This window comes from Drosophila suzukii, chromosome 2L (assembly GCF_043229965.1).
Source record: "Drosophila suzukii chromosome 2L, CBGP_Dsuzu_IsoJpt1.0, whole genome shotgun sequence".
In the NCBI taxonomy this organism is placed as follows: domain Eukaryota; kingdom Metazoa; phylum Arthropoda; class Insecta; order Diptera; family Drosophilidae; genus Drosophila; species Drosophila suzukii.
The window spans coordinates 20,714,873-20,741,734 of record NC_092080.1 but is presented as its reverse complement, the minus strand read 5'-3'; the positions used below and the strand labels follow the sequence as shown (position 1 = coordinate 20,741,734).

The 26,862-nt window shown below is 41.7% G+C and overlaps 3 protein-coding genes and 1 long non-coding RNA gene across 5 annotated transcripts; 1 reads left to right on the top strand and 3 right to left on the bottom strand.

The window, feature by feature from the left end:
* Positions 1-2,297: 2,297 nt before the first annotated feature.
* LOC108021564 (uro-adherence factor A) lies at positions 2,298-9,073 on the bottom strand. The gene is made up of 9 exons (XM_070997784.1): positions 8,926-9,073; positions 8,797-8,856; positions 8,409-8,468; positions 8,025-8,084; positions 7,895-7,954; positions 3,796-6,495; positions 3,199-3,738; positions 2,834-2,992; positions 2,298-2,780 (listed from the first exon to the last, which is right to left on the bottom strand). The coding sequence occupies exons 1-9, from the start codon at positions 9,070-9,072 to the stop codon at positions 2,394-2,396; spliced, it is 4,173 nt and encodes a 1,390-aa protein (XP_070853885.1). The 5' UTR covers position 9,073; the 3' UTR covers positions 2,298-2,393.
* LOC136117001 (uncharacterized) lies at positions 7,042-7,711 on the bottom strand. Its single transcript, XR_011605192.1, has 3 exons — positions 7,650-7,711; positions 7,390-7,579; positions 7,042-7,200 (listed from the first exon to the last, which is right to left on the bottom strand). It is a non-coding gene; the product is annotated as an uncharacterized lncRNA (long non-coding RNA).
* Positions 9,074-10,861: 1,788 nt separating the features above from the next.
* Positions 10,862-13,468, bottom strand: LOC108021565 (lipase 1). The gene is made up of 4 exons (XM_017090340.4): positions 12,507-13,468; positions 11,908-12,447; positions 11,442-11,600; positions 10,862-11,379 (listed from the first exon to the last, which is right to left on the bottom strand). Exons 1-4 carry the CDS (start codon positions 13,461-13,463, stop codon positions 10,999-11,001), a joined length of 2,037 nt encoding a protein of 678 aa, XP_016945829.3. The 5' UTR covers positions 13,464-13,468; the 3' UTR covers positions 10,862-10,998.
* A 1,610-nt stretch (positions 13,469-15,078) lies between these two features.
* Positions 15,079-25,813, top strand: LOC108009638 (lipase 1). Of its 2 annotated transcripts, XM_070998306.1 has the most exons (4): positions 15,079-15,230; positions 24,174-24,355; positions 24,407-25,078; positions 25,135-25,813. In XM_070998306.1, the coding sequence occupies exons 2-4, from the start codon at positions 24,230-24,232 to the stop codon at positions 25,717-25,719; spliced, it is 1,383 nt and encodes a 460-aa protein (XP_070854407.1). In that variant the 5' UTR covers positions 15,079-15,230; positions 24,174-24,229; the 3' UTR covers positions 25,720-25,813. The 2 variants fall into 2 exon arrangements, with proteins under 2 accessions (XP_070854407.1, XP_016929627.3); XM_017074138.4 differs by lacking the exon at positions 15,079-15,230 and having other exon boundaries at positions 24,127-24,355.
* Positions 25,814-26,862: the final 1,049 nt, after the last annotated feature.

Below are 26,862 nucleotides of genomic sequence, written 5' to 3'. Positions count from 1 at the left end.
TGGGACCACATGTCCTTCAATCTGGAAACTCCTTTCCGGGCTCTCTTACTCACTGACTGGCTGATGGCTTCTTCTTTTCTTTTTTTTCGGACTCGTCTGGGGCTGGCTGCGGACCTGGTTTCTTGGCTAGCACATCTGGTCCTCGTTCGATTGTGGGATTTGCTCTGCTTTTTTACTTATTTGGCTCGTCGCTTTACATAGAAAATAGAGAACTCGGTGGTCGTTGAAATCAGAAGGGTTTTAGTACACTTGGGGTCGCGCAAAATTCCTCGACCGCTTCTTAGGTTTTGTGCTACTATTCTAATACGAAATGTTGGCAAAACATTTGAATTTGTTGGGAATCGGTGTTTAAAATGTGTGAACGGTTTCTCCACCAGTCGAAAGCTACATAACAAAACACAATTACTTTCCGGACTTGTCTATGAAAGAGATTAATTTGTCAGGGCCAGCCGAGATTGCTAGACGGAGGTTCCCAGAGGTGCATTTTACATACCTTTTGGTGGGATTTTTCCCAAAACTAAAAAAAAGTGTTGGAAGCTTTTGAAGAACTCTTATTACTCAACATTAAATGTATCCACTGTTTACCAATGCATATCCTATTTGTGCATTTACATATTTTCTTTAGCTTTACGCGGAAATTTAAGAATCATTTATATTTGAAGCTTAAATCCTTCAAGGACGCGACCCTGTTCGACCCGGTGAGAATGGTTGCCCCCAAGGGTCCTCTTCACGCACACGCAAGTTCCTGGAATCGAGTTGGCAGGACTTTAAGCATTCCCGGCAAACTCGCAGCATGTGAAACAAAGAGGGGAAAGCTGCCGACTCAAATATACATATGTGACTGCCTGGGGACATTAAAATAATGTTTAGCGCGTGATTTGGCTGGAGTATCCATGGCATCAATTGTCAGCGCTTAACCGGAGGGCAAGTTTATCGGGAGGGGCACCTGTGGGGAGGATTCGGGAGCAGGTTGACAACGAGCCCCCGCTGCCAACATCAATAACACTAATGGGAAAAGGATAAAGATAAGCATTAAATAACACACGTACGCCGGGTCTTTTGGGCTTACGGTGGGACAGACCCCACCCAGTAGGGCCTACCATATGAGGATTAGTGCTGCCAACTAAAAATTACTGGGAATAGCTAGATTCGTAGATATACGGTGGATAAATAGATAAAAAACTGGAACTAGAACTGATGGTCAACTTAAAACTGTTATAATAGTTAACCTGTACTATTTACCCGCACATAAATGTTGTTTAAAGTAAAAAAGTCTTAACATTGATATGTTAAAAATTTAAAAGAATCCTACTGCTGTTTATAAGAGGGTTTTTAGGGATCATTTTATTATCCTATTAAAAATAAGTAAGCTCTGTAATTGTTTCTGAGGTGTCACCGCTTTTGGTTATCGAAATTATCCAACACTTTTTTGTCGAGCACGACTAAATACAATTTGGGCCACCTAATCTATTCGGACCTACAGATATCCATAAATCGTTACCATCCAAAAACCATTTTCGGGAAAACAGCATTCCCAGGTAATAGCGTTTAAGTTTCAAGTTGGCTAATTGGGTAACCAAAGATATTAAGCCTTAAAAGTGCTACATCTTTGGTTTTAATGGTCCAATCGGTATGCATATTTTTTAGTATTAGTGTTAGTATATACTAAAAGACAACTAAATATGAGCAACCTAAATGTAAATAGAAACTAGACAAAACCAGGCACATACAAAATAGCTAGGCTGGCAGTTGTGGTGGAGAATTCGGGGCGGCTTGTGCCTCGAGGGCTGCGTACGTGGGACTGTTAAGCGACACGTTCCACCACCCCCGATGTCGCACCCCCTCAGCCCTCTTTTGTTTGCTCTGCGTATTTTTCACATTTCGCGTTTCCGCTTCCGCTTTTCGCCATTGTCGTGACTCTGCCGAAAGAAATGTGTCACACACGTGAGCAATTTAAAGCTTGGTCCTGGCTTTCTTTCGCCTCATTTCGATTGCAAACTTAATTTGAAAACTTGGCCTCGCGGCGTGTAAATATGCGTTCAGGATGTGATATTTATGGAAGCGCTTGGGGCCAGGAATATGCAAATTTCCGTCGCTGCTCGTAAGCATTGATTTCTTTTCCTACGGTGAGTGATGCCAATGGAAAAGGCCCAGAGGAAGTAAATTGATGGCGATATCCCCAGAGGAACCTTTATTACCTGTGGTAAAAATGTGGAAGATTTTTATTACTATTTCGGTTATGGTTGGAAAAATGTATCTCCTTATTTTTTCAGCCATTTTATAATCACCTAGGTCCCCAAAAACGTTTACATTTTCGCTTTACTGAAACTTTACATTTTTTATCCGTTTGCAGATTTCAGTCCCTTTTCAGGAGACTAATTCCGGCAACTTGCCTATCCTGGCAGCTGAACTGACAAGTGGCGAAGAACGTGACTGTAGACCAGCGGACGGACATCCTTCGATAGCGTAAAGTCAAAGTGGGAGAAGCCATCGTAGTTCACCTTCCGGCTCTCGACGAGATTGGGCAGGCTCTGCTGCAGCCGGTTCACATCCGAGTCGGATCCCAGCCAGTCTCCTTCGCCATGGTGGATCACCACCTTGGTGGTCGTCTGCGAGAGATTGTAGGCTGGTGGAGCGCTGGACTCGTATCGAACCCGATTCAGGACCGGTCCGTGATCGAAATGCTGGAAGTTCTGGTCACCCTGCAGCTGTGCGTAGTGGTAGATCTGCTTGGCAGAGGCTCCTTGGGAGGCGTGGGCCGCCACAATGGGGGTTAGCGTCTGAAAGATAACGCAGCTCTGTAGACCTCGCAGTAAAGAACCTCTAGTCCCACCTTATTAAAGCTCTTCCAGTCGAATCCGCAGAGCACAAAGTCGAAGATGGCGCAGATTTGACTGGCCAGTTCCGAGGTGGAGCAAATGTGCTGGCGGAACTGCTCTATGAGCTTCGTTTTCGCCGAGATCTCATAGCCCCCTAGAAGGTTCAACAGCATCTACAAAGACAATCAGAAGATAGGATAAATAAATATTTTATACAGAATTACAGAGTTCACACTGAAATCTCTACAAACACTGCTTAAAAGTATGCAATGCCATTTATATTTTTCAAAGCATACTTTCCGGCAGCTTGGACGGGGTTATCAAAGCTCGACAAAGCGCAACCCCTGTTATAAAATACTTTGCGATAAATTCTACTTACCGAATACTTTCCTTTGAACATGCTGATGAACTTAAGCACAGGACTACGGTTCTCCTGCAGGTAAACCGTTGGGGAAAGGGCCTGCATGAGCTGCACCTTATTGGCATACTTTGGCTTTTCACTGCACATCACAAAGAATACGGTGGAGCCCTGTGAGTGCCCAATGTATTGGAGCATCGGCTCGTTGGTGCGCTTGAGTATAAGATCAATTGTAGCTGGTACATCATATTTGCCGATTTCATGGAAGGAAAAGTTCCAGTACTTCCGTGGTTTCTTGCGGGGACCAGTTTGCTCCCTAGAGTATTTGTTGCCTCTGGTATTCAGCATCCAGACATCGTAGCCCTTTCGGTACAGGATGTACGCCAGTCCGTTCTTGGGTCCCAATTCCACCCACGAGGCGGAACTGGACATCAGACCGTGAACCAGTAGGACAGGCTTAGCTCCAGGACGGGGAATACGATGCACACAGAGCTTGTACCCATCGTCAGAGTTCGCAAAGTGGGTCTCCGATGGATAGCCGTACTTTTCAATCAGGTGCACCTATGCTTTAAAAGGTATATGAGTCATCTAAGAATTGGACGGAAAATAATTACTGACCGTTGTCAGTTTGGAGTCATCCAAGATGTCCGTCTGGGAGTGGTATTTCGGTGGGCTGTAGAATTTGTACTCAGAAGTAACCACGCTGATTTTAGCATTTTTTAATAGATCTGTTTGCAAAATTGCTTTTGGTTTAGGCGGAAAGACTGGTAAAGGGGAACGTCGCGGTAGCAGGGAGCCATATGGAATGAATGAAACTGCAGGGTTCTGTGCTCTCAAATGTGATTGCGATTGGGTCTGTAACTGTGACTGTATTTGGGACAGTGAGTCTGATAACTGCGAGTTTAAGTGCGACTGCATTTTGGACAGTAGTCCAGAAGAATGTGAATTCAACTGAGGCTGTGTTTGGGAAAGTGATCCTGATAACAGCGATAGGGACTGTTTCTGCGACTGTCTCTGGGACAGTGATCCTGATGAATGTGAGCTATACTGTGACTGAATTTGGGATAGTGGTCCAGAAGACTGTGAGTTCACTTGGGACTGTCTTTGGAAAAGTGATCCTCGTGACAGCGATAGGGACTGTAACTGTGACTGTCTCTGGGACAGGGATCCTGATGGATGTGAGTTTAACTGTGACTGTATTTGGGACAGTAATCCAGAAGAATGTGAATTTAACTGGGACTGTCTCTGGGACAGTGATCCTGGTGAATGGGAGTTTAACTGTGACTGTGCTTGGGACAGTGGTCCAGAAGACTGTGAGTTCACTTGGGACTGTCTTTGGGAAAGTGATCCTCGGGACAGCGATAGGGACTGTTTCTGCGACAGTCTTTGGGACAGTGATCCTGATGAATGTGAGTTTAACTGTGACTGAATTTGGGACAGTAGTCCAGAAGAAAGTGAATTCAACTGGGTCTGTGCATGGGAAAGTGATCCTGGTGACAGCGATAGGGACTGCAACTGTGACTGTCTCTGGGACAGGGATCCTGATGGATGTGAGTTTAACTGTGACTGCATTTGGGACAGTAGTCCAGAAGAATGTGAATTCAACTGGGACTGTGCTTGGGAAAGTGATCCTGGTGACAGCGATAGGGACTGAAACTGTGACTGTCTGTGGGACAGTGATCGTGATGAAAGTGAGTTTAACTGTGACTGAATTTGGGACAGTAGTCCAGAAGAAAGTGAATTCAACTGGGTCTGTGCATGGGAAAGTGATCCTGGTGACAGCGATAGGGACTGCAACTGTGACTGTCTCTGGGACAGGGATCCTGATGGATGTGAGTTTAACTGTGACTGTATTTGGGACAGTAGTCCAGAAGAATGTGAATTCAACTGGGACTGTGTTTTTGAAGGTGATCCTGGTGATAGCGATAGAGACTGTAACTGTGACTGTCTCTGGGACAGGGATCCTGATGGATGTGAGTTTAACGGTGACTGTATTTGGGACAGTAGTCCAAAAGAATGTGAATTCAACTGGGACTGTCTCTGGGACAGTGATCCTGGTGAATGTGAGTTTAAGTGTAACTGTGCTTGGTACAGTGGTCCAGAAGACTGTGAGTTCACTTGGGACTGTCTTTGGGAAAGTGATCCTCGGGACAGCGATAGGGACTGTTTCTGCGACAGTCTTTGGGACAGTGATCCTGATGAATGTGAGTTTAACTGTGACTGAATTTGGGACAGTAGTCCAGAAGAAAGTGAATTCAACTGGGTCTGTGCATGGGAAAGTGATCCTGGTGACAGCGATAGGGACTGCAACTGTGACTGTCTCTGGGACAGGGATCCTGATGGATGTGAGTTTAACTGTGACTGCATTTGGGACAGTAGTCCAGAAGAATGTGAATTCAACTGGGACTGTGCTTGGGAAAGTGATCCTGGTGACAGCGATAGGGACTGAAACTGTGACTGTCTGTGGGACAGTGATCGTGATGAAAGTGAGTTTAACTGTGACTGTATTTGGGACAGTAGTCCAGAAGAATGTGAATTCAACTGGGACTGTCTCTGGGACAGTGATCCTGGTGAATGTGAGTTTAGCTCTGACTGTGCGTGGGACCGTGGTCCAGAAGACTGTGAGTTCACTTGGGACTGTCTTTGGGAAAGTGATCCTCGTGACAGCGATAGGGACTGTTTCTGCGACAGTCTTTGGGACAGTGATCCTGATGAATGTGAGTTTAACTGCGACTGAATTTGGGACAGTAGTCCAGAAGAATGTGAATTCAACTGGGACTGTGCTTGGGAAAGTGATCCTGGTGACAGCGATAGGGACTGCAACTGTGACTGTCTCTGGGACAGGGATCCTGATGGATGTGAGTTTAACTGTGACTGTATTTGGGACAGTAGTCCAGAAGAATGTGAATTCAACTGGGACTGTGCTTGGAAGAGTGATCCTGGTGACAACGATAGGGACTGTAACTGTGACTGTCTCTGGGACAGTGATCGTGATGAAAGTGAGTCTAGCTGTGACTGTATTCGGGACAGTGAATTCAACTGGGACTGTGTTTGGGAAAGTGATCCTGATAACTGCGATTGGGACTGTAACTGTGACTGTCTCTGGGGCAAAGATCTTAATGACTTTAACTGGGACCGTAAGAGAGACTGTCGTTGGGACTGTAGCTGGGAATTTAGTTTAGTCAGTAAATCTGACGACTGTTCGTTGCCCTGAGTCGGCTGAGGCAGGGTATCCGGCGCCGAACTTATAAGGCTTATAAGGTTTTTGGTCTTTAGTTCTTGTAACTTTCTTTCCAATTCAGCAATTCTATTGGCCGTCTGTTTTTGAAAGTAAGTCAAGTATGCAGACTTTAAATCGTTTCGATCAATTATATCAACACTAGAGTTATATTTTTTCGGTTCAAAAGGAGTTAAAATATAATACTTGGATTGTGGTATTAGCGAACCATCAAGAAGCAACTGTTCAGAATTTGATTGATTTAAATTTAACTGAGGTGAAGTTTTTACATTGGTTTGCTCTAATCCGCCTGCTCTGGGAAAAATCACTAACGCTCTACGGCGTCTTCTTCTTAGCCAACGAGGAATTATCAAATATTGGGGATCTGAATTCAGCCTTCTTATCTCGTACATGGAGGGAACAATCACATACTTAGTTGAGCTAGAGTCCTTTGAAGTTTGATCAACAACGGATTGCTGTAGAAGGGACTGTTTTAGTAAATTGATCTGTGACTGTAACTGCGACTGAATCGAATTAATTAATTGGTTGGTAATGTTGATGGGTAGATTTTTGTTTGGCTTAGAATCAATGATGTTGAATTGAGGATTTGACTCCTGTGGAATTGCATGTACTATCTCTTGTGTTATGTCCTGTTGAAACTTTGGTTGCCGGACCAGAGGTCGAATATTTGGCTCTTGGAGATTAGTTAGAGCCCCAATAGGTGACTGCGATTGTGACTGAGATTGCGACTGCGATTGCATCTGCCTTGCAGAGCTTTCCAGATTGGCACCGCCACTTTCAATGTCCTAATATGAAATGTATATTGTTCAGATAATATTGAGCCCATTTGCATTATAGTTTTTACCTGCAACTGTGATTGCGACTGTGCAGAGCTTTCTAGATGTGGAGCGTCAGTTTCATTTTTCTAACATTAAATTATCAGATAATATTGAGCCTGTAGTTGAAACAATACTTTTTTGCATTATAGTTATTACCTGCAACTGCAATTGTGACTGTGCAGAGCTTTCCAGATGTGGACCGTCAGTTCCAATGTTCTGATATTAAATTATCAAATAATATTGAGCCTCCAGATTAAGTAAGACATTTTTCAATTATAGTTTTTACCTGCAACTGGGACTGTGACTGTGCAGAGCTTTCTGGAAGTGGACTGCCAGTTCCAATATTCTAATATTAAATTATCAGACAATATTGAGCCTCTAGTTAAAATAATACTTTTTTGCTTTATAGTTTTTACCTGCAACTGCGATTGTGACTGTGCAGAGCTTTCCAGATGTGGACCGCCAGTCCCAATGTTCTAATATAAAATTATCAATATAATATAATATAACATTTTTGCAATATAGTTTTTACCTGAAATTTCGATTGTGACTGTGGAGAGCTTTCTAGATGTGACCCGTCAGTTCCAATGTTCTAATATTAAATTATCATATAATATTAAGCTTTTAGTAAAAGTTATTTTTTTTTCATTAAAGTTTTTACCTGCAATTGCGATTGCGACTGTGCAGCTCTTTCTATATGTGGACCGCCAGTTCCAATGTTCTAATATTAAATTATCAGATAATATTGAGCCTCCAGTTGAAATAATACTTTTTTGCATTATAGTTTTTACCTGCAACTGCGATTGCGACTGTGCAGAGCTTTCTAGATGTGGACCGTCAGTTTCAATGCTCTAATTAAATTATCAAAAAATATTACGTTTTTAGTTAAAATTAATCTTTTTCATTAAAGTTTTTACCTGCAACTGCGATTGCGACTGTGCAAAGCTTTCTACACGTGGACCGCCAGTTCCAATATTCTAATATAAAATTATAAGATAATATTGAGCTTCCAGATTAAAAAAAACTTTTAGCATCATAGTTTTTACCTGCGATTGCAATTGTGACTGTGCAGAGCTTTCCAGATGTGGACCGCCAGTTTCAATGTTCTAATATTAAATTATTAGATAATATTGAGCCTCCAGATTTAATATAACTTTTTGCATTATAGTTTTTACCTGCAACTGCGATTGCGACTGTGCAGAGCTTTCTATATGTGGACCGCCAGTTCCAATGTTCTAATATTAAATTATCAGATTATATTGAGCCTCCAGTTGAAATAATACTTTTTTGCATTATAGTATTTACCTGCAACTGCGATTGCGACTGTGTAGAGCTTTCCAGATGTGGACCGCCAGTTTCAATGTTCTAATATTAAATTACCGGATAATATTGAGCCTCCAGATTAAATAAAACTTTTAGCATCATAGTTTTTACCTGCAATTGCGATTGTGACTGTGCAGTGCTTTCCAGATGTGGACCGCCAGTTTCAATGTTCTAATATTAAATTATTCGATAATATTGAGCCTCCAGATTAAATATAACTTTTTGCATTATAGTTTTTACCTGCAACTGCGATTGTGACTGTGCAGAGCTTTCTAGATGTGGTCCGTCAGTTCGAATATTCTAATATTAAATTATCAGATAATATTGCGCGTCCAGTTGAAGTGAAACTTTTTGCATTATAGTTTTTACCTGAATCTGCGACTGCGACTGTTCATCCGTACCAGTATGCAGTTGAACCAGAAGGTCTATATCTGGATTTTGCATCTCACACTTGCTGGGTACGACAGTACCAAGTAAAAGGAAGACACATATCGCGAGATTAAGAACTATAGTCATCCCGGTGCTAAGCTCACTTTAGAGGGCGAATCGAGCAGACCCCTTTTATAGGTTTGATGTTAAAGAACCTTGAAATTAAAATAACCATGCTTGAAGTAGAATTTCCATCCGCAGATAAACTGCTTAACATTCCTGTGTTGCATCACTCAATAAGAATTCAACAAAGTGTACAAGCACACTAAACAGCCTTGTATAACTCTTAAAAAACTCTGCTATTCTGATGTTATATCTTGGAAACGGACTGTAAATATATTTTTCATCGTATTTAATGTGTATGTTTATGTATTACGGTTAAGATGCCGAGTACTGACAGCATGTAGAAGCAGTACAAAATTAACAAGAAAGTAAGGGACCCGTGGGAGCTTTGTATGTACAGAGCTTTCCGATTTTTAGAAAACTTAAAACTATTTGCAGAAGTTTCCATTTTAATGTAATACCGTTTAAGTTAACCAAAAACATAATATAACGCCGTATGTATTATTTTACCATGAATTATCCCATCGTTTCTATGGCAACTTTATGACAAAATCGTCCGATTTGTTTTAAATTTTATTGGAAGTTCTGGAATATTAAAAGAATGAATTTCCCAAGAGCAGAAGTTAATATGTCAGAAGACACCGAAGTTAAAACGTTTTTACTTTTTTGTTAATATATATTTTTGATCATTCCTGTGGGAGCTATAGGATATAGTTGTCCGATCCGGCTCGTTCCTAATTATATACTACCTGTAACAAAACCAAGACTTTTGGGAAGGTTTCATCCCTATAGCTTTCAAACTGAGAGACTGGTTTGGGTAGAAACGGGCCGACGGACAGATGGACATGGCTAGATCGACTCGTAAAGTAATGTTGATTATGAATATATACACTTTATGGGATCGGAGACATCTCCTTTAGTGCACTGCAAAGTTCTGACTAAAATCATTATACCCTGCGCATACCCTGGGATTCATTCCGGAAATAGAGCTGAGTTAGTATTTGAAATCCTTTTTTACACAGACCGATCGGAAAGTTTAATACTTATACTAAAACTATAAAATTTACACGCAGATTAAAGGGTATATTTAATTCGTCGGAAAGTATGTAACAGGTAAATGAAAGCGTTTCCGTCCCTATTTTTGATCGGGATCACTAGCCGAGACGATCTTACGCATGACTGCCACAACTAGCTTTTTCAGGACACGTCTATTATTTGGATACGCTTGTAGAGGGTATTATAATTTCAGTCATATTCTTGATCAGCATCACTAGACGAGTCGATCTAGCCATGGTCTTTCTGTTGTAAAGCTATAGGGATGCAACTTTCCTCAAAGTCTTCATTATATTCCATGTAGTCCAGTGTGTAAGTATCGGACAACTATTTAATAGAAAATATTTGTTTATTTATATTATTTATTTATATAAAAATCTTCCAAATATTAACATAAATTAAAGTTTTGAGAAATAAACCCTTTTGTCCTGCTTTGTGTCCTCTTAAAAATAAGTGTCAATCTTTTTCGTTTTATTCATTCCGTTATATACATTTGTTCTTTTTAATTTTTTGTTTAAAAATTGTAACCGCCGCTAGATGAAATCTCGGAAACAGCCGCTTTGCTCCTTGCATGTCTCCATCTCCCTCACACTCCCTTTAGCTAAGTAAGGAGTATTTAATAGTCGGGGCACTTATGCAGGCCAATTACTGGCAATGCCTGCTTCGGTTTACGGAACAACCAATTTTTCTAAAACAAAATCTTTCCGAAACCCAGAGCACGTAAAAACGAAAACGAAAAGTTTTTCTGAAAACTCAAAAGTAAAGTAAAACCGGTGCACGCCTGATAATGTAAATTTATTATTGAAACAAATAAATCTTTTATTGTTTTAGGATGTGACAAAGCCAAACAGCCAACAGCATTTCTATTATTTCCGTAGTAAGTTATTGTTTCAACATCTATCGGTATGTACCACAAAGATCAATGACGCGATCATAGACCAGAGGTCGAACGTCCTGAGAGATGGTAAAGTCGAAGTGTGAAAAGCCCTCGACTCCCACCTTCCTCTTTTCGATGCAGTTGGGCAAACTGTGCTGGAGCATGGTCACATCGGATTCGGATCCCAACCAGTCGCCTCCGCCGTGGTGGAGCGCCACTTTGCTGGTCACAAGCGAAAGATTGTAGCTGGGAGGTCGAAAGGATTGATAGTGCACCCGATTCCTGAGAAGCCCATAGTCATAGTATTGGAAAACATTTTTGCCCTGCATCTGGGCCAAGTGATAGAGCTGCTTGGCGGAGCTACCTTGCGAGGCGTGGCCTTCCACAATGGGGCTGAGAGTCTAGAAAAAGATTAATTCTATTACCTCAATGAATCTATAATAAACATATTTCAATTCCCCACCCGATTGAAACTCTGCCAGTTGAAGCCGCAGACCACGAAATCAAAGATGGCGCAGATGCGACTGGTGAGTACGGAGGCTGGACAGATGTGCTGACGGAACCGATCGATGAGCTTGTTCTTCAGAGAGATCTTGTAGCCGCCGATAAGATTCAACAGCATCTGTTATGAAACGAAAGGAATAAATCTATTATTATTACTTTTATTATTAAAATCACATGCAAATTAAAAAATTTATGAGATGTGTTGATAATTTAAATTAAATTAAATAAATATTCTATCTAGATACCGGCATATAACTTTGATATGACCGCCATCGAGCTTTTTTCCCCCTTTTTCTATTTCCGAGAGCATTGAATATTGCTGTCTTGTACTTACTCATATTCAAATTTGCAAGGAGAGAACCATGATACTTTATAATTTGGGAATATCAAATTGATCATTATGTTATAATATTGTGTGTACTCACCGTAAAGCCACCCTTAAAAATGCCCATAAACTTAAGTACTGGGCTGCGGAGTCCTTTCAAGAAGACTGTTGGGGACAGGGACTGCATGAGCTTCACCTTGGCGGCGTATTCGGGTCTTAAGCTGCACATCGCAAAGAAAACAGTGGAGCCCTGCGAGTGACCAATGTACTGAATGTTAGGCTGGTTGGTCTGCCCGAGAATGAGATCGATGGCAGCGGGTATGTCGTAGAGGCCGATCTGGTGAAAGGAAAAGTCCCAGTAAGCCTGATCGCTCTCGCGACCCCACCCACGCTCCTGCGAGTATACGTTGCCCCTGGTATTGAGCATCCAGACGTCGAAGCCCTTCCGGTAGAGAATGTAGGCCAGGCCAGAAGATGGACCGAATTGCACCCAAGAAGCTGAGCTGGCCATTAGGCCGTGGACCAACATGATGGGCGTGGCTCCGGGCCGGGGAATTCGATGCAAACATACTTTGTATCTATCCTCTGTGTTTGCGTAGTGGGTCTCTGATGGGTAGCCATACTTCTGGATCAAGGCATCCTATCGAACAATGGAAACTTTGGTTATAGCTACTGCAGTCTATCAGTGGGTTTACTTACTGTCTGCAACTTGGAATCAATTTGGATGTCCTTTTGTGAAAAGTTATGCGTTTCCTGGCATCGATTACATGTTCGAGGCCCAATAGCAATCGCTTGTGGTAGTGCTGATTGATCCGATAATTGCTCTTCTCCACCTGTTTGGTATTTAAGTTGTTCCATAATTAGATTTTGTGCCTCACCCAGCTCTGTCAGTTCATTTTCAATCTGCACTCGAGCTTCCTCTATTTGTTGGAATTGTTCGCTTGATTGAACCTGCTCTTGTGTTGGAGCCTGTAACTCGGCCTGTGGTTGAGCTTGTGACTGAGTCTGTGACTGGGCCTGTGATTGAGTTTCTGATTGTGATTGAGCTTGTGACTGAGCCTGTGACCCTGCTCCTGAATTAGTCAGTGATAAAGCTTGAGCCAGTAATTGTGATTCAAGCTTAGTTAGCGCTATCTCTTGCGATAGAGCTTGTGCTTTAGCTAGCTCTAGTTGAGCTAGCACTTCATGTTGCGTTCGAGCTTGCCTTTGTAATTGAGATTGTGATTGAGTTTCTGCTTGAGTTTGCGTTTGAGTTTGTGATTGGGTTTGTGATTGAGCTTGGGATTTAGTCTGTGATTGAGCCTGTTCTTGAGCCTTTGCTTGAGTCTGTGATTTAAGTAACGCTTGCAAACGCGCTTGGAGATTTGCCACCTCATTTGCTTGCGATGCAATCTGTGTGTAAGCTTCTTCTAATAATTGAGCCTGCGTTTTTCCTCCTGGGGCCCCTAAGGCTTCATCTTCTATAATTTGACGTATTTCCTCTGGGGACATTTTTTTAACCGCCTCCGTTATAGAATCTTTAAGAGAAATAGTTTTTGAATTATTGACGGCGCTCTGAATATCCAATAAACTTTCAACCGGATAGTGGGTGAGGGATTGCACCACTCTACCAATCACCAATAGCACAAAAAACACGTAATAGAAACCAATCCGCATTTTGGTGATAAACCGACTTTAAATAAAAGAGCGAACCACACCATTTTATAGGTTTGCAGATAAAACACCATGAAATTAAAAGGTTATGGATATTTTTACCAAAACGAAGTCTATTATATTTTGTTCTTTCATAACGAGCAGAAACAAAGTGTATTAAGAAATACAAGTTTGATGATGCACTTTTTCCATACCTCATGTACAGTGGCTGATCCTTGATTGCGTTTCGGGGGTTAAATTCCTGAACCAGTGGTGTAGCTTCTAAATTTCTTTGTGGGGCATACTTTTCAAACAAATTTTGTACATAGGACTTCACCTGATCTTAACATCCAAAGAGACTAGACACTACGGAATCAGAAAGTATTTTGTTAGAAGACTAACAACCCAAAACCTTTTTTGCCTTACAATAATTTTTTCTTTAACATGGAAAAATAAATTGTATGTGACTTCTGCTTCTTAAGCTAAGTAAATTTAGTTGGTTAGTTCTCTTTAATAATTATAATTATTTGTAAAGGCTTTAGTCCATAAATACTCAAAAAATATTGAAAGTAGCTAAAGGAACTTAAAGCACACTGGGTAAGGAAGAGTTCCTGAAGTTTGGCCAATCTAATTGCAAGAGTGCACGAAGCGCAACCGTTATTATCCCTGTTCCTTGTTTCGTCCTTGTTCCGGTGGCGTTGGCAAATTCACGCCACTCGCTTGTTTGCGCAAATTTGATTATCAAAATACCCAAGGAGAGTGCAGCCGCGGTCGGAAAAGTCGGAAAAGTCGGGAAAGAAGTCGCGAAAGGAAAAAGGATAATGCCATGTCGCCGCATTAGCGCCTCTGATGGGCTGGGGGCGGAGGGCGTGGTCGTTGTACCGTGAAACAAGCTGCAAAATTGAGTTTGACTGCCTAGTGTCCTTGCGCCCCCCCTTAAAGCCGCACCCCTTTCGGCCCTTTTCCGTGATTAAAGCTCCACGCCAACTGGCGGAGATTTGTTTTATTTTTTCCAGGCATATCATTTGGATGCACTGAGCCCCTGCACAAATGGGGCATTAAGCCCCCCGACAGGACCTGACACATATTAAATTTCATCTCGCTGTCAGTCCGACTCCGAATCGGGCGCCTAATGAAGGTTAAGCAACTTTTAATGTCCCGGCCCCGGCCATTTTGCAGACCATTAAATGTTTCGCCTGGCAATATGCCATATGTTTCCAGCATGGACATAAGCCCCGTCCGGGAAATGTTCTGCAAAAACTTTCCTTATCATTTCAGCGCCAAAACCCATAAAGACGCTCGCTAAGTCTCCGTGTGTTTGTGATGACATGACGATGACAGTAATCGTAATCCTAGTCATGGTAATGATGACACTGGAGCCCACAGCCAGGCCATATAAGCATATGTTGTGCCCGGGAATCAGGTTGTGCCCAGACACTTAACGGTCGTGTGGAGGGCTAACGAGCGATTTCACCCTTTATGGCCTGAATTTGGATGCCGTTGGCTATCGGATTCCGTCACGAGCATTTTCAATTAGTGATTCAGCTGTGGAAATCGACGTCAGTCGCGCATTGCCTTGATATGATTGCTCTTTATTTTATTAGATTTTATGGCATTCCGTTCGGATTCCCAGTGCTCCCCACCTCGCGAGTCACGCCTGATGGACACTTTCCGGTTTCCCAGTCAATCGCAATTGGTGTGACTCCCGCCTGCCTCAGTTGCTCCCGAGCTAAGGTCAATTCTGAACCGGACCCTTTTCCACTCAAGCGGAACTCGAAGCAGTCTTAAGTGGTATGAAGATTTTAACATTTGAACTTTAGTGCACTTGCAAAAATATTCGGTAGAAAAGCATAAACCTTACTGTTACACCATTACTTTAAAGTAATATATCAAAGCATGAATACATACACATGATTAAGAGTAGTCGTCTCTATGTCTTAATTCATTGTCCTTCTTAAAATATATTGTTGCATACTTTTAGACACATACAATTACATTTAAAAGTGATTTAAAAAACCGACTGATTTGAGAGGCACCCCTGATAATAATTATACTTCTCGGATTCTCTTATAACAATTTATATTACTGTTCAACAAAAAGTGTAGGAAACTGAAAAAAACATTTGAGGATAGACATTTGATAAAAAATAAGTTTTGAAATTCACTACATATGTCAAAAAATTGCTAGAAAGCAATCTTAAGTTCCCAGTGTCGTGTGTTGCATGGTTATGTGAGCATTTCCATGTTCACACAAGTACAGCCCCTTCGATTGCCACTTCCCTCTGTAATTTCATGCTCCATTGGCCAAGGAAATCGCCACACAATCAAAGGAAAAGCTTCGCCCCTTTGGTCAACGCTTTAAGTTATACCTACAATCGAGTTGAATGCTAGGAATTTAGCCCACATTGTCGAAATTGTAGCGCTTTTAAATATATTCAAATTCCTTGGCACAATTTACGTACTTCTAAATTTCTTGGCGGGCATTTTGGAACCAAGCCTCGTAAATTTTTCATACACCCAGAACGCAACTTTCGATTGGCGTTTGTCCAGGGTCTTTGTTGCGTTATTTATGCAGTTCTCTCGTGGAACACTATCTCCAGCTGTCGTTGTTGTTGTTCCTGCAGTCATGGCCACTTGTTTCCGCACGCCATTTCTTTCGGGCTTTCCCCACGCCGGTCCACCCAATTTTTATTTATTTTTCTCCGCTTTTTGCTCGCATTTTTTTAAACATTTCTTTTCTGTTGCTGTCGGGGGCCCCAACACGAGAAGTCCATTTCGAAATTTATGTACACACAAATTGAAAGCGCGGGGAGGACTGAGGGCCGAAATGAACGAAAGAAAAGTGTTTTGGTACTGGCAGAAAAAAGTTGGCTGCATTTCTCGAATTGCAGTTTCGCTAAAAAGAATTCGGGGAAGAAAAAACAAACGATATGCCTTTAAGTGACACTTGCCAGGAGGTTTTGTATTCCCGAACGGTGGAGTCCTTTGGCTGGAATGGAGGGATTGTCCTAACAAACGCTTTGTCCAAAACAGTCGGCAGAACGTTTTGAATGTTGATTTTGGAGAGGAAAAAGGGCGAGGAATCTGAAAAAAGAGCGCAATTGAAAAGGAATCAGATAATGCCTGCAAAAACGGAAAATTGTAAGTAAAAAAACTAAATCTTGGATGATACAATAACCACATACATAAAGTCAAGGAAAAACTCCGTGCTTAAATCAGGTGCAAACAGTCCTGATTTAAAAACGATTTCAAGCTTACCATTTTAAACCGTTCGTACTGAAAAAAGTCTTACATTGAGCATTTCGTGGGTTTTAATATCTGTCAACTCTAAAAATTCCCAACTGTTTATTCTGAAAGTGCTCGGCTTATAAGGCGCATAAAATACACAATTTTTATGCCCGTGAGCGGCAAGTCGTAAGTAAACTTATTATATTAATGTAATTTAGATATATTTCGTTTAATTCATTTTAAGTTTCCCATACTTATTTCTCTTACACTTACTAGCATATTAATTAATCGTATTTGTTTTTAGTACAAATATAACTAGATTTAAGAATTATTCATACCTGATTGTAGACCGAAAGGTTCTAAAAATCGAGTACTTGCTGTCTTAAAAATCTCGTTAAAAGCTGTACTATTCTCTCGAGACTGTGATTTTTCGAGCTTTGCGAATACAAACACGAAATACTTGATTTTTTCTCTGAGTGAACGTTATATATTTTAAGATTAATATAATTTTTGTTCTAAACTATAACTAAATTATTATTAAATTTATAATCTAACATATAACCAAGGAACTCCAATAAATTTTAAAGACAAACTGCTTGAATTGTTATTACCCTTTTAAACTGTTCCTTAAATAGTTCTACATAAAACCAACCACTGCTTTAAGCTCTTTCAGGCTCAAACTTCCGTGGGATTATTTGTTGGACCCACTAAACAATAAACAAGCCGCGCAGTTTATTGCCCTCTGAACTTCTGGGCAGAGCGAAAAGTTCACCTCGTTTATAAGGCGGCATTGGCAGTTGCGATTGCTCTTGGCATAAATTAGATGCGGCAGCGGCTTTGGAAAATAGGTTGCCATTTGTGCGGCTCCCTCTCCTGGCTTACGGCTTCTGGATCCAGGTTCCTGGTTCCTGCTGCCCGAGGCGTGTCTTTGTTTCGGTGGCGGTGTCATCATGGGTTAACCTGGGCTGAAATTAACCCAGCTGAGCCCACGAAGCTGCGACCCGCTTCCTGTCAGTCTCTTTGTCCATCAGTCCGACTGACTGACTGCATTTGCATTTCAATGCCCTGCCCTTTTTAAATACCTCCGCTGTACAGAGAACCAATTTCTATAGTTTCACTATTTTTATGAAAAAAGGAACGTTTTTTATCCTAACAAGGTGTAAGCGTTAGTCTGGTCTGTTACAAACGTTTTTCAAAAAATCTAAATTATTTTAAGCTTTGTTATGGCAATCGTATATATTAAGACAATGAAGGAACACTTCCAAATTTATTAAGAATCCTAGTATTTTCCATGTTTTCAAAGTGTATCTTTAATTCTAAACTCAATTATCGCTGAATGCGCGACTGGCAACTTTGTCTTGTGTATGCTAATTTCATTACAATGCAGTTAAGGGGCCGAACCCAGCCACAGGACCCAGCTCAATACCCAATGAATTATGATGGACGTTGTCATGAATGAGTCGCACTCACACATCCAAACGCCTCTGTGGTCGGTGGCTTTGGACCGTGCGTGTGTGTTGGCCATGTTTATCTCTCTGGCCAACGTATACTTAGCACATTTGTCGGGAATCGGGGGACAGGGGCTATACGGATAGAGGTTGTGGGTTAGGGGCTGGTCAATGAGCGTTTGGCGGGCACACACGCTATCAGTAGATTGCTGGCTAGGCGTTTTTGTACGACACGCCCCTCGCACCAAAGTGGGGAGAGGGCTTCAAGAGGGACTCTAGGCGAAATGAAGTGCTTACCGCCAGGCTACTCACTACCACGCGGAAAATACACTGGAGGAAAAAAGGCATAGGAAAGATACAAGAACTTCTAAAGAGACAATGCATTTTTTTAAATAGCCCCAATAAACTGGGATCAAGTCTATTTAGATCAATTTCTTTACCACAAGATTATTTAGATAGCTAAGTACCTTAATAGTTTTTTATATAAATGTTCATGAATATGATCTGAAATCCACGTAGCTATAGCTTAATTTAAGTTCCCCTGTAAATTTTACATTATAGTCGAACATCTTATAATATAATAATATTGATCTGAAATTTTATAATCAACTATAAATATTATTGTAGAACCTATTGAAGAATTTAATCGATAAACGTTGGCTCCTAAAAAAATGATTGATAAAATCCTAGAAATGCTACGGGGTATATTAGGTACCCATAAAATGACTGATTCCTTTTCCTTCGGTATTATTTAAGTGTAGAGCTAAGCGCTGTGGTGCCGAACCCTTTGGTTGCGCCACTTCATTATAGCCATTTCTCAATTGATTATCGTTAGTTTTCCATGGGTGGGCCCGCGTGGAGGGGGGTCTTGCATGTGGATGTGTGATAATGCCATAATTATGCCCCTTCCTTGGCGTGCTCGACGCTACGGCTCGTGTTATAGTTGCGGCTTTTGCCTCGTCGATTATATTTGCACGCATGTCCTTTTTCGCTGCCTATCCTGCCCCTTCCCCTTCCCCGCCCCATTTACTCAGTGGATTTTACGCCGTGTTTTCACGGTTGTCCGGACTACGGTATCCACTTTTTGCATGCGCCTCGCACATTTAAGTAAGTAATCCCCATAAACTGCTCTTGAAATATTTCATTATCGTAATGAAAAGGACTACAGCACATTACATTTATTTTCCGTGCTGCCTTCGCAGCATGGAGTCCTTGCCAGATACTGATAACGAAAAGGGCAAACCGTTGGCCATGTTTTATATTTATAGAATATTCCATAATGGTCATGCAAAGAAATAAATTGCAATGCCTTTGCTTTAGCTCAAGGGATTTGTAGTAAAGCATGTTTCTTCTGTTTTGGCAAGTGACAGGTTAATGATTGTTGAGATGCAATTTTGGGGGTAAATCATTAGTTTCACATTCGTCATGCCTAAAAATTGAAGTTTGATTTTTTTCATAGAAAATTGATCTATGGTTTGGGAGTACAACAACAACAACATTTACAAGCATATATTGTAAACAAATTACATTCATTACAATATTTCTCCGTCCTTTTTTGATAAGGAAACTCAATCATTTTGTGTCCCTTTCCCTTTGGATTTGCACACAAATCAAACCAAATCAATCGTGACATCAGCTCGATTCGTGCCCTCTCCTTTGGGCACAATTAGTCGCACAAACAAGTTTTCATTAAATGGGCTTAATTCAATTAATTTATGGCTGCAAATTACGAATCACATTAAATTAAATAGCGATGCATCTTTTGCAAAGCTGAAAAGTGACACAAAGCTGCAGGAAAGCGCTTCAACTGGTCGTAAACAGTTCACAGATATTCACAACCCCAATGACCCTGCTTGCTTTCGACCCCAAACTTGTTGGCCAGTGTGGAAAATCATCCTTGCCTCGCCGCTGAAAGTCTTCTCGATTTCCATAAATTAATCAATTCCGCGAACATTGCCGCTGTCATCTGTAATCCTTTATCACTCGTTCAGTTTGTTGATGGCCGGCGACAGGACTCTCCGGCTCCAGATATTTCTGGGCCCATGACAATACGCAAATAATGACGTAATTAATAAAAAGAGCGTCATATTTTTTATTGTCAGAAATTAACACATCATAGGGAAGCAGCACAATCGATGTCCTTGCTTTCTGATGTAATTCTTAGGTGAGGAAACCATAAATCCCATTTAATTTTAATATTAATTTATACTGATTTGCCCCACAAGTGCAGGGCTATTTTGCAAAACTTAAATATTAAGCTCTGGCGAATGGCTGAGACTGGCAGAGATTCACAGACTCTGACCCTGAACTTGTCGCACTGCAGAAACACATTTTAAAGGCAGATCCAGATCCATGTACTGTGGCACGTGCACAAAAGTAATTACAAAACGCAGACAAAACGGGGGCGGGATCCCCTTTTAGAGCGAGTGGGCGTGGCCAGGGGCAGTTGAGTGGGGCTGACAGCTAAAAAACGAGTTGTAATTGGCCCAGAGTCAAGTCGGACGCACAGAAAACATTTATTTATATTTCTAAAGGGACTTGTTTTGGTTAAAAAATGTACCTGAAATTTAAAGATTACCAAAATGAATGCTTTAAAAAACAAAAAATATTTTATTTTATATCTCAATGCTATCTTAATTGGTTTTAAAATGTAGAATATTCAAGTTCATCCTTTTTTCTTTCTGTGCTCCATTCAGAAGCCTTTTGGAAGTGAGTGCAATATGGCGACCCCGACCCAACTTGTCTGGCCCACACTTGACTTTAACCTCTGCTAAAGCGGAAGTTGTTCCTTTGACTGGCCAAAGGAATATAGTCCTGTTCTGGCTCAGGTCCAAAAACTTCGCTAAAGTCGTAAAGTTTCAGAGGCTGACCTTTTTTCGCCCCGGCCACTATTTCACTTAGGCTTCACGCACTTTTATTTCTCTGGCGCCGTAATAAGCCAAAAACTCGGAAGCAGTTGCTGCTTTCGGCCAAGACAAAGATTTCGCATGAAATTTTATGCGCGCGTGATTAAAAGTCACGTGCGTGGCCAACATAAAGGGGTTCCTCGATGGGGCGACTGAGGTGGATTTGAGCAACTGCTGCAGCTAATGTGAGCCCACGACAGGCGAACAATGCTGATCATAATCTCAGCCACGCCAGATGCTGCCACTAACGAGCTTCGGCCATCGAACACTTAAACAGATTTGCTCTACTTTTAATAAACGCAAACAGAGAATAAAAAAAAAATAAATAGAACATTTTGAAGGTAAGTATTTAAATCCTACTTACAAGGAACCATATAATCAAATGTTACATATTATACCATTGTAATTCAACTAAATTATCTAAATAGTTTTTTAAGTATCACTAGCCTTTTTTAAAAACACATGGCAACCTTAGGAAAATATATATTTAGTCATGTTTATTTAAGCAGGACCTTATAAAATAAATCCAGTCAGTGGTTCTAAATCCAAGCAAGTGTCAATAATGCCTTAAAGACAGCAAGAAAGAGTATTAAGGACATTTCGATTGTCACCTATCTTTGCTTAAAATTTTTAAAAAACGAAAAATGTATCAATCAGTTTAATTGATTTAGTTTATTTTTTATGCTTCTTTCTAATTTACTTTTCCAGTGTAGCCGGCTAGTTGCTCTAGGCATTTAAGGCTGAGAGCTGTGCTCCCATTGTCTCAGCACAGCTCCCACTAAGGGCTCCCAGGCCAATTGATTGGTCTCGTTTTCATTGTTGGCCAAGCGGGTTTCCTGGCCTGCACTTCGGTGGACTGCAAGTTGCAACACGCTTTCGGCCTGTTGATTGTCGTGTGATTGGCAGTTGGCACAGTAATAACACAAATCCATTGGCAAGCAGGCCAATGGCTAATTGTCGTGGCACGCGTCGGGACTAAAAGGAACCGCCTCCTCGACTGGACCACCTTTTAAGGTGAGACCAGGAAATTGGGTAACACAGCTGACAGCTAAATTTTGGTGCTGGGAAAAGTGGGTTAAAAGGGCAACGATTTTTGGCAGCGCTTAAAGACTCTGGGGGAAGTATCTTGAGTCACAAAAACTCAAAATTAATACAAAAAGGTGTTTTATGTTATCATATCGAAATTCAGATAACACTGGAAGTCGAACATTATTTGAAAACATAACTAATATGAGGAGTACTACCTAAAACAGTTGCCCTGCCCTTATATTTAGGGAATAATAACCTAAATTTATATTACATTTCCAAAATCCCTTAAGGGGGCTTGCCTAAATTAAGTAATCATTTGATGTCATTCAACTGTTTTGAAATAAATATATTTTTCGTTTGGCTACATGACTAAATGACTACGTAGAGGGAAAAAGGGGGTATAAAAAGGTGAGAATTATGATTACTTAAGAGGCTGTCTATTAACTTTTGTGGCGCTTTTTGAAATGTATTTGTTTGACAACAGTAAGCTTTTGCCTAACAACAAATGCTTCCGTAGTATATGGATAGTATATATAGGGCGATGTTATCGATCTTATTTTTCCTTTTATAAAGTTTCCTTGTAAATAAATACTTAGGGTCGGAAACTCTTCCTTCTACCTGTTACATACTTTCCCCGAATACAGTATACCCTTTTAGTCTACCAGTAACAGGTATAACTAACTGAAAAATTATTCATTTTCCTGCATTTCACATTTTGTATAGTACATTTTTGTAACACTTTCCTAGTGAAAGAATATCCCAATTGATAAGTTCAGTAAATTAATTTTAAAGGCAGCCCCGAGGCTTAGACCATTGAAGCTCTAGCCAGTCGAGCACAAAACCGAGGCTTCAAGTTGAACATCCTTCCAACTGACTTGTGCAGAGCCACAGCCCCTCCTACTGTGCGCCCACATCCCCACATCTCTGCCCCCCGAACCACCACGCCCACATGGACCCGCATGCCATGAGATGTCAAGTTGCCAAGGCAGCCACCTCCACCCAGCTCCATCCCGATCCGTCTGATCCACCCGCCGCCCATGTCGACATGGCCAACATGTGGTGACAACGCCGAATTAAGTTATTTGTCAAATGTCGAAACGTTGGCCGGCACCGTCGCATTCACATCAGGCCTATCCCGGCATCGGCGACGGATCCGATTCAGAATCCGAATCCGAATCGAAAATCCGGACACGGCCCGGGGCTGGAAAGGATTCCGCTCCGTCCACGCCGCTTTGTCAGCCTGTCAGTCGTCGCCGTGACAGCAGTTGCTGCAAATAAAGGAGCGGCAAATATTTTATGCAGAAGCCGAAATCAATTTTTGCCAATCAATTGCGAAAAAAGAAAGCGATGACGTAGGCAATGAAAGGGACGATTCAAATGTTTGCCAAGTGGACACGGTCCACTCCACAACTGAATTAAAAATTAAATTTTCCAATTAAGCCGGCAAACATTTCTAGGATCATACGCTTTTCGAAGTGGCGAGGCAAATCTGATTAAAAGGAAAGCGCTTTGATTTGCTCCGTGGTGGGCAATATAGATGCACTCGAATCAAGGGCCTTGAAAATAGGACGCACAGTGCCGGTTGACACAATAGTGTTGTTAGTAAGGACTTAAAGTTTAAATATATTATTTCTGGGCTCAGAAACTAACATTATTCATATTCATCCATATTATCCATATACATAGTTTTTTTAGTATTTAAATATTTCTAATTTTGCTAGAACATATTTAGGTATTTTAAATTACAATTTAATAACTTATTTTGTCGCTTTTAAGCTGAAAGAGATTAGCAAAGCCTATAATTAATGGAAGTTTTTAAAACTACGTTTTGATAGAGTTATTAAAAGCCAATTAAGGTATCTGATCTATTCGTTCCAGCTGATTTATTGTCATAAAAACTTAGTAACTTATAGCTTATTAAATGAATGCAGATCGCTGCAATTAACGCCACTGATCACACTGAACTTTGACCATATTGCTCGAAAACATTTTTAATTTCTCCAATTTGATGGAGCTATTGAACATTTTCTGTCACATAAAACTGAAAATGAGCTGGCCAAGATTCGATTATACGATAAGCCAAAAAAAAAAAAAACAAAAACCAACAGTCCGTACTAATTACAGCGCTTTAGTGGGCAGTGAGTTCGGACTGAGTTCGATTTAGTCACGGATCGAACGCCATGCGACACGCGATCTGGTTTCTCGCAGTGCTCGGGGCTTATTCGCTCTATGGCTCTACGGTTTTGGGTGGATTCGTGGAGGATACCTTTCCAGCGAGTGTGATCGAGGACGCCCAACTGAACACGGTTAGTTATGGATGTATTTTATGGGGATCTCGCTGATTCAACTCTCTATAGATACAACTGCTGGAGAAGTACAAGCATCCAGCGGAAACCCATCAGGTGACCACGGAAGATAAATATGTCCTGACCCTCCATCGCATTCCCCGACCTGGGGCCAAGCCAGTGCTGTTGGTTCACGGCCTGGAGGACACCTCTTCCACCTGGATTGTGATGGGCCCTCACAGTGGCCTGGGTTACTTTCTGTACGCCAACGGATACGATGTCTGGATGGGCAATGTCAGGGGTAATCGCTACTCTAAAGGCCATGTTAAACTCAATCCGAATACGGACAAGGCTTACTGGAGCTTCTCGTGGCACGAGATAGGGATGTACGATCTGCCGGCCATGATCGATGGGGTTTTGGAAAAAACAGGATACCAAAAGCTGAGCTACTTTGGCCACTCCCAGGGAACAACCTCGTTCTTTGTGATGGCTTCGAGTAGACCCCAGTACAACTCCAAGATCCATTTGATGAGCGCTTTGGCCCCTGTGGCCTTTATGAAGCATATGAAGGCTCCACTCCTGGGAATGGCTCGCATGGGCATCAACATGTTTGGTGAAAACTTTGAGCTATTTCCCCACTCGTCCCTGTATCTTAACCAGTGTATTTCCTCCGCCCCCTTGCTGAAGACCTGTATGCGGTTCTACTGGCAGATTGTGGGAAAGAATCGGGAGGAACAAAATATGGTTGGTACTAGATCATTACTCCCTCTGTGACTCCTATGTAATACCCACTTTTACAGACCATGTTCCCGGTGGTGATGGGTCATATTCCCGGCGGCTGCAATATCAGACAACCTCTTCACTACATCCAACTGCAGAACTCAGATCGCTTCTGCCAGTACGACTACGATCCGAAGGAGAACCAACGGCTTTACGGACGTCTCACTCCACCGGATTACCGCCTTGAAAGGATCACTGCTCCGGTGGCCCTCTACTACGGCAGTAATGACTATCTATCTGCGGTGGAGGATGTTCAACGGCTGGCTAAGTTGTTGCCCAATGTGGTGGAGAACCATATGTATCGCAAGTGGAACCATATGGACTTGATCTGGGCTATCAGTGCCAGGCGTTCGATTCAGCCCAGGATTCTGCAGGTGATGCAGTACTGGGAAGCAGGCGGGGCAGCCAAGGACGTCACCACAGTAACACCGGTGGAGGAGGAGGTGGCTCAGTTGACTACGGGATCCCCGGTTGATGAGAACTTAGAAGAGGATGAGGCGGCTGGCACCATCGCTGGAAATGAGGAGCAGCGAGAAAAGGTCCCGCAAGATCACCTTGAAGGTGATCTGGTAAAGGCAGCTACTGATCCCACTTCAGAGCTGTAGGTTAAATAATTTATTGTTTTTGCGAAATGCACTTGATTTAAATCTGATCTTTGGTTGTAACGTCCATTAGGTGATTGAATAATTTATATACAACAAAGTACAATGGCACAAGTGACAAGTCCTTAATAAATGTTATATGGCTAAACACAGTTATAGTTTACCTGATGTATTTACTGATAAAACCATCTGTAAGATAATAGATAGATTGACCAAAGAGGATCTCTTTGTTGTTATCCTAATCGTAGATGTTGATTAGTTCTTAATTGTTGTTTTAAGAAAAGCCGTTCAAAATCAGATTCAGTATCAGCTTGTCACTAAAATCATAATAAATCTTTTGGGGATTTCTCAAGTTCGAATAAAGTTCTGGTCAAGATTAAAGAGACTGACACAGGTACGTCATGGAATTTTAAATTAATAATAATGATCCTTAAATTCTATTAGTCAAGTATTGTAATTTATGAATATATATTAACACTAGGCGGTCGATTTAGCTTCGCTATCCTGTTTAATGAAAATGTATTTTGTAAACTATACCAAAATTATCTACCCGGATACTTACTGCTATCGCCTAAAAACTTCAAGCTTGCCATCCCATCTCCTCCATCTATTTATGAGTTTTGGTGGGTTGGGGTGTTGGGGTGGGGATACTGCAGCAATCACGTGCCACATCCGCCATATAGCCACACTAATACCAACAACTGGAAACGTTTTGGGAATTTTAGAGCGCAACGAGGCGCGAAAACATTTACTCAACACTTAGCAGCTGTTGGTTAGTTTGTGGGGGCAAGTTTTCCCAGGAGGGGGCTGGGAAAAGAGGGGGGGTTCGGCGGTTTGTCGGGAGTTGTTCTTGTTCGGCGACGTGCGGCGAAAGTTTTTTATGATTTATGAAGCAGGCGACGATGGAGCAGCTGCTGCAAGTCCTGTGTCCTGTGTGCTGTGTCCCATGTCCTGTCTTCCATCGCTTGTCTGCTGTCTAGGACGACGGATGCGGATGAGGATGCGGATGCGGATGTTTATTGGGGGGGGGGGGATCAGCTAAGCGCTTTCCCTTGTCACTTGCCCAACTGCAACCCGGATATAAAAATTGCACTTTGATGCGTTTTCCTGGCGCAGATGTATGTAGTGCAAACAATGCGGGGACGA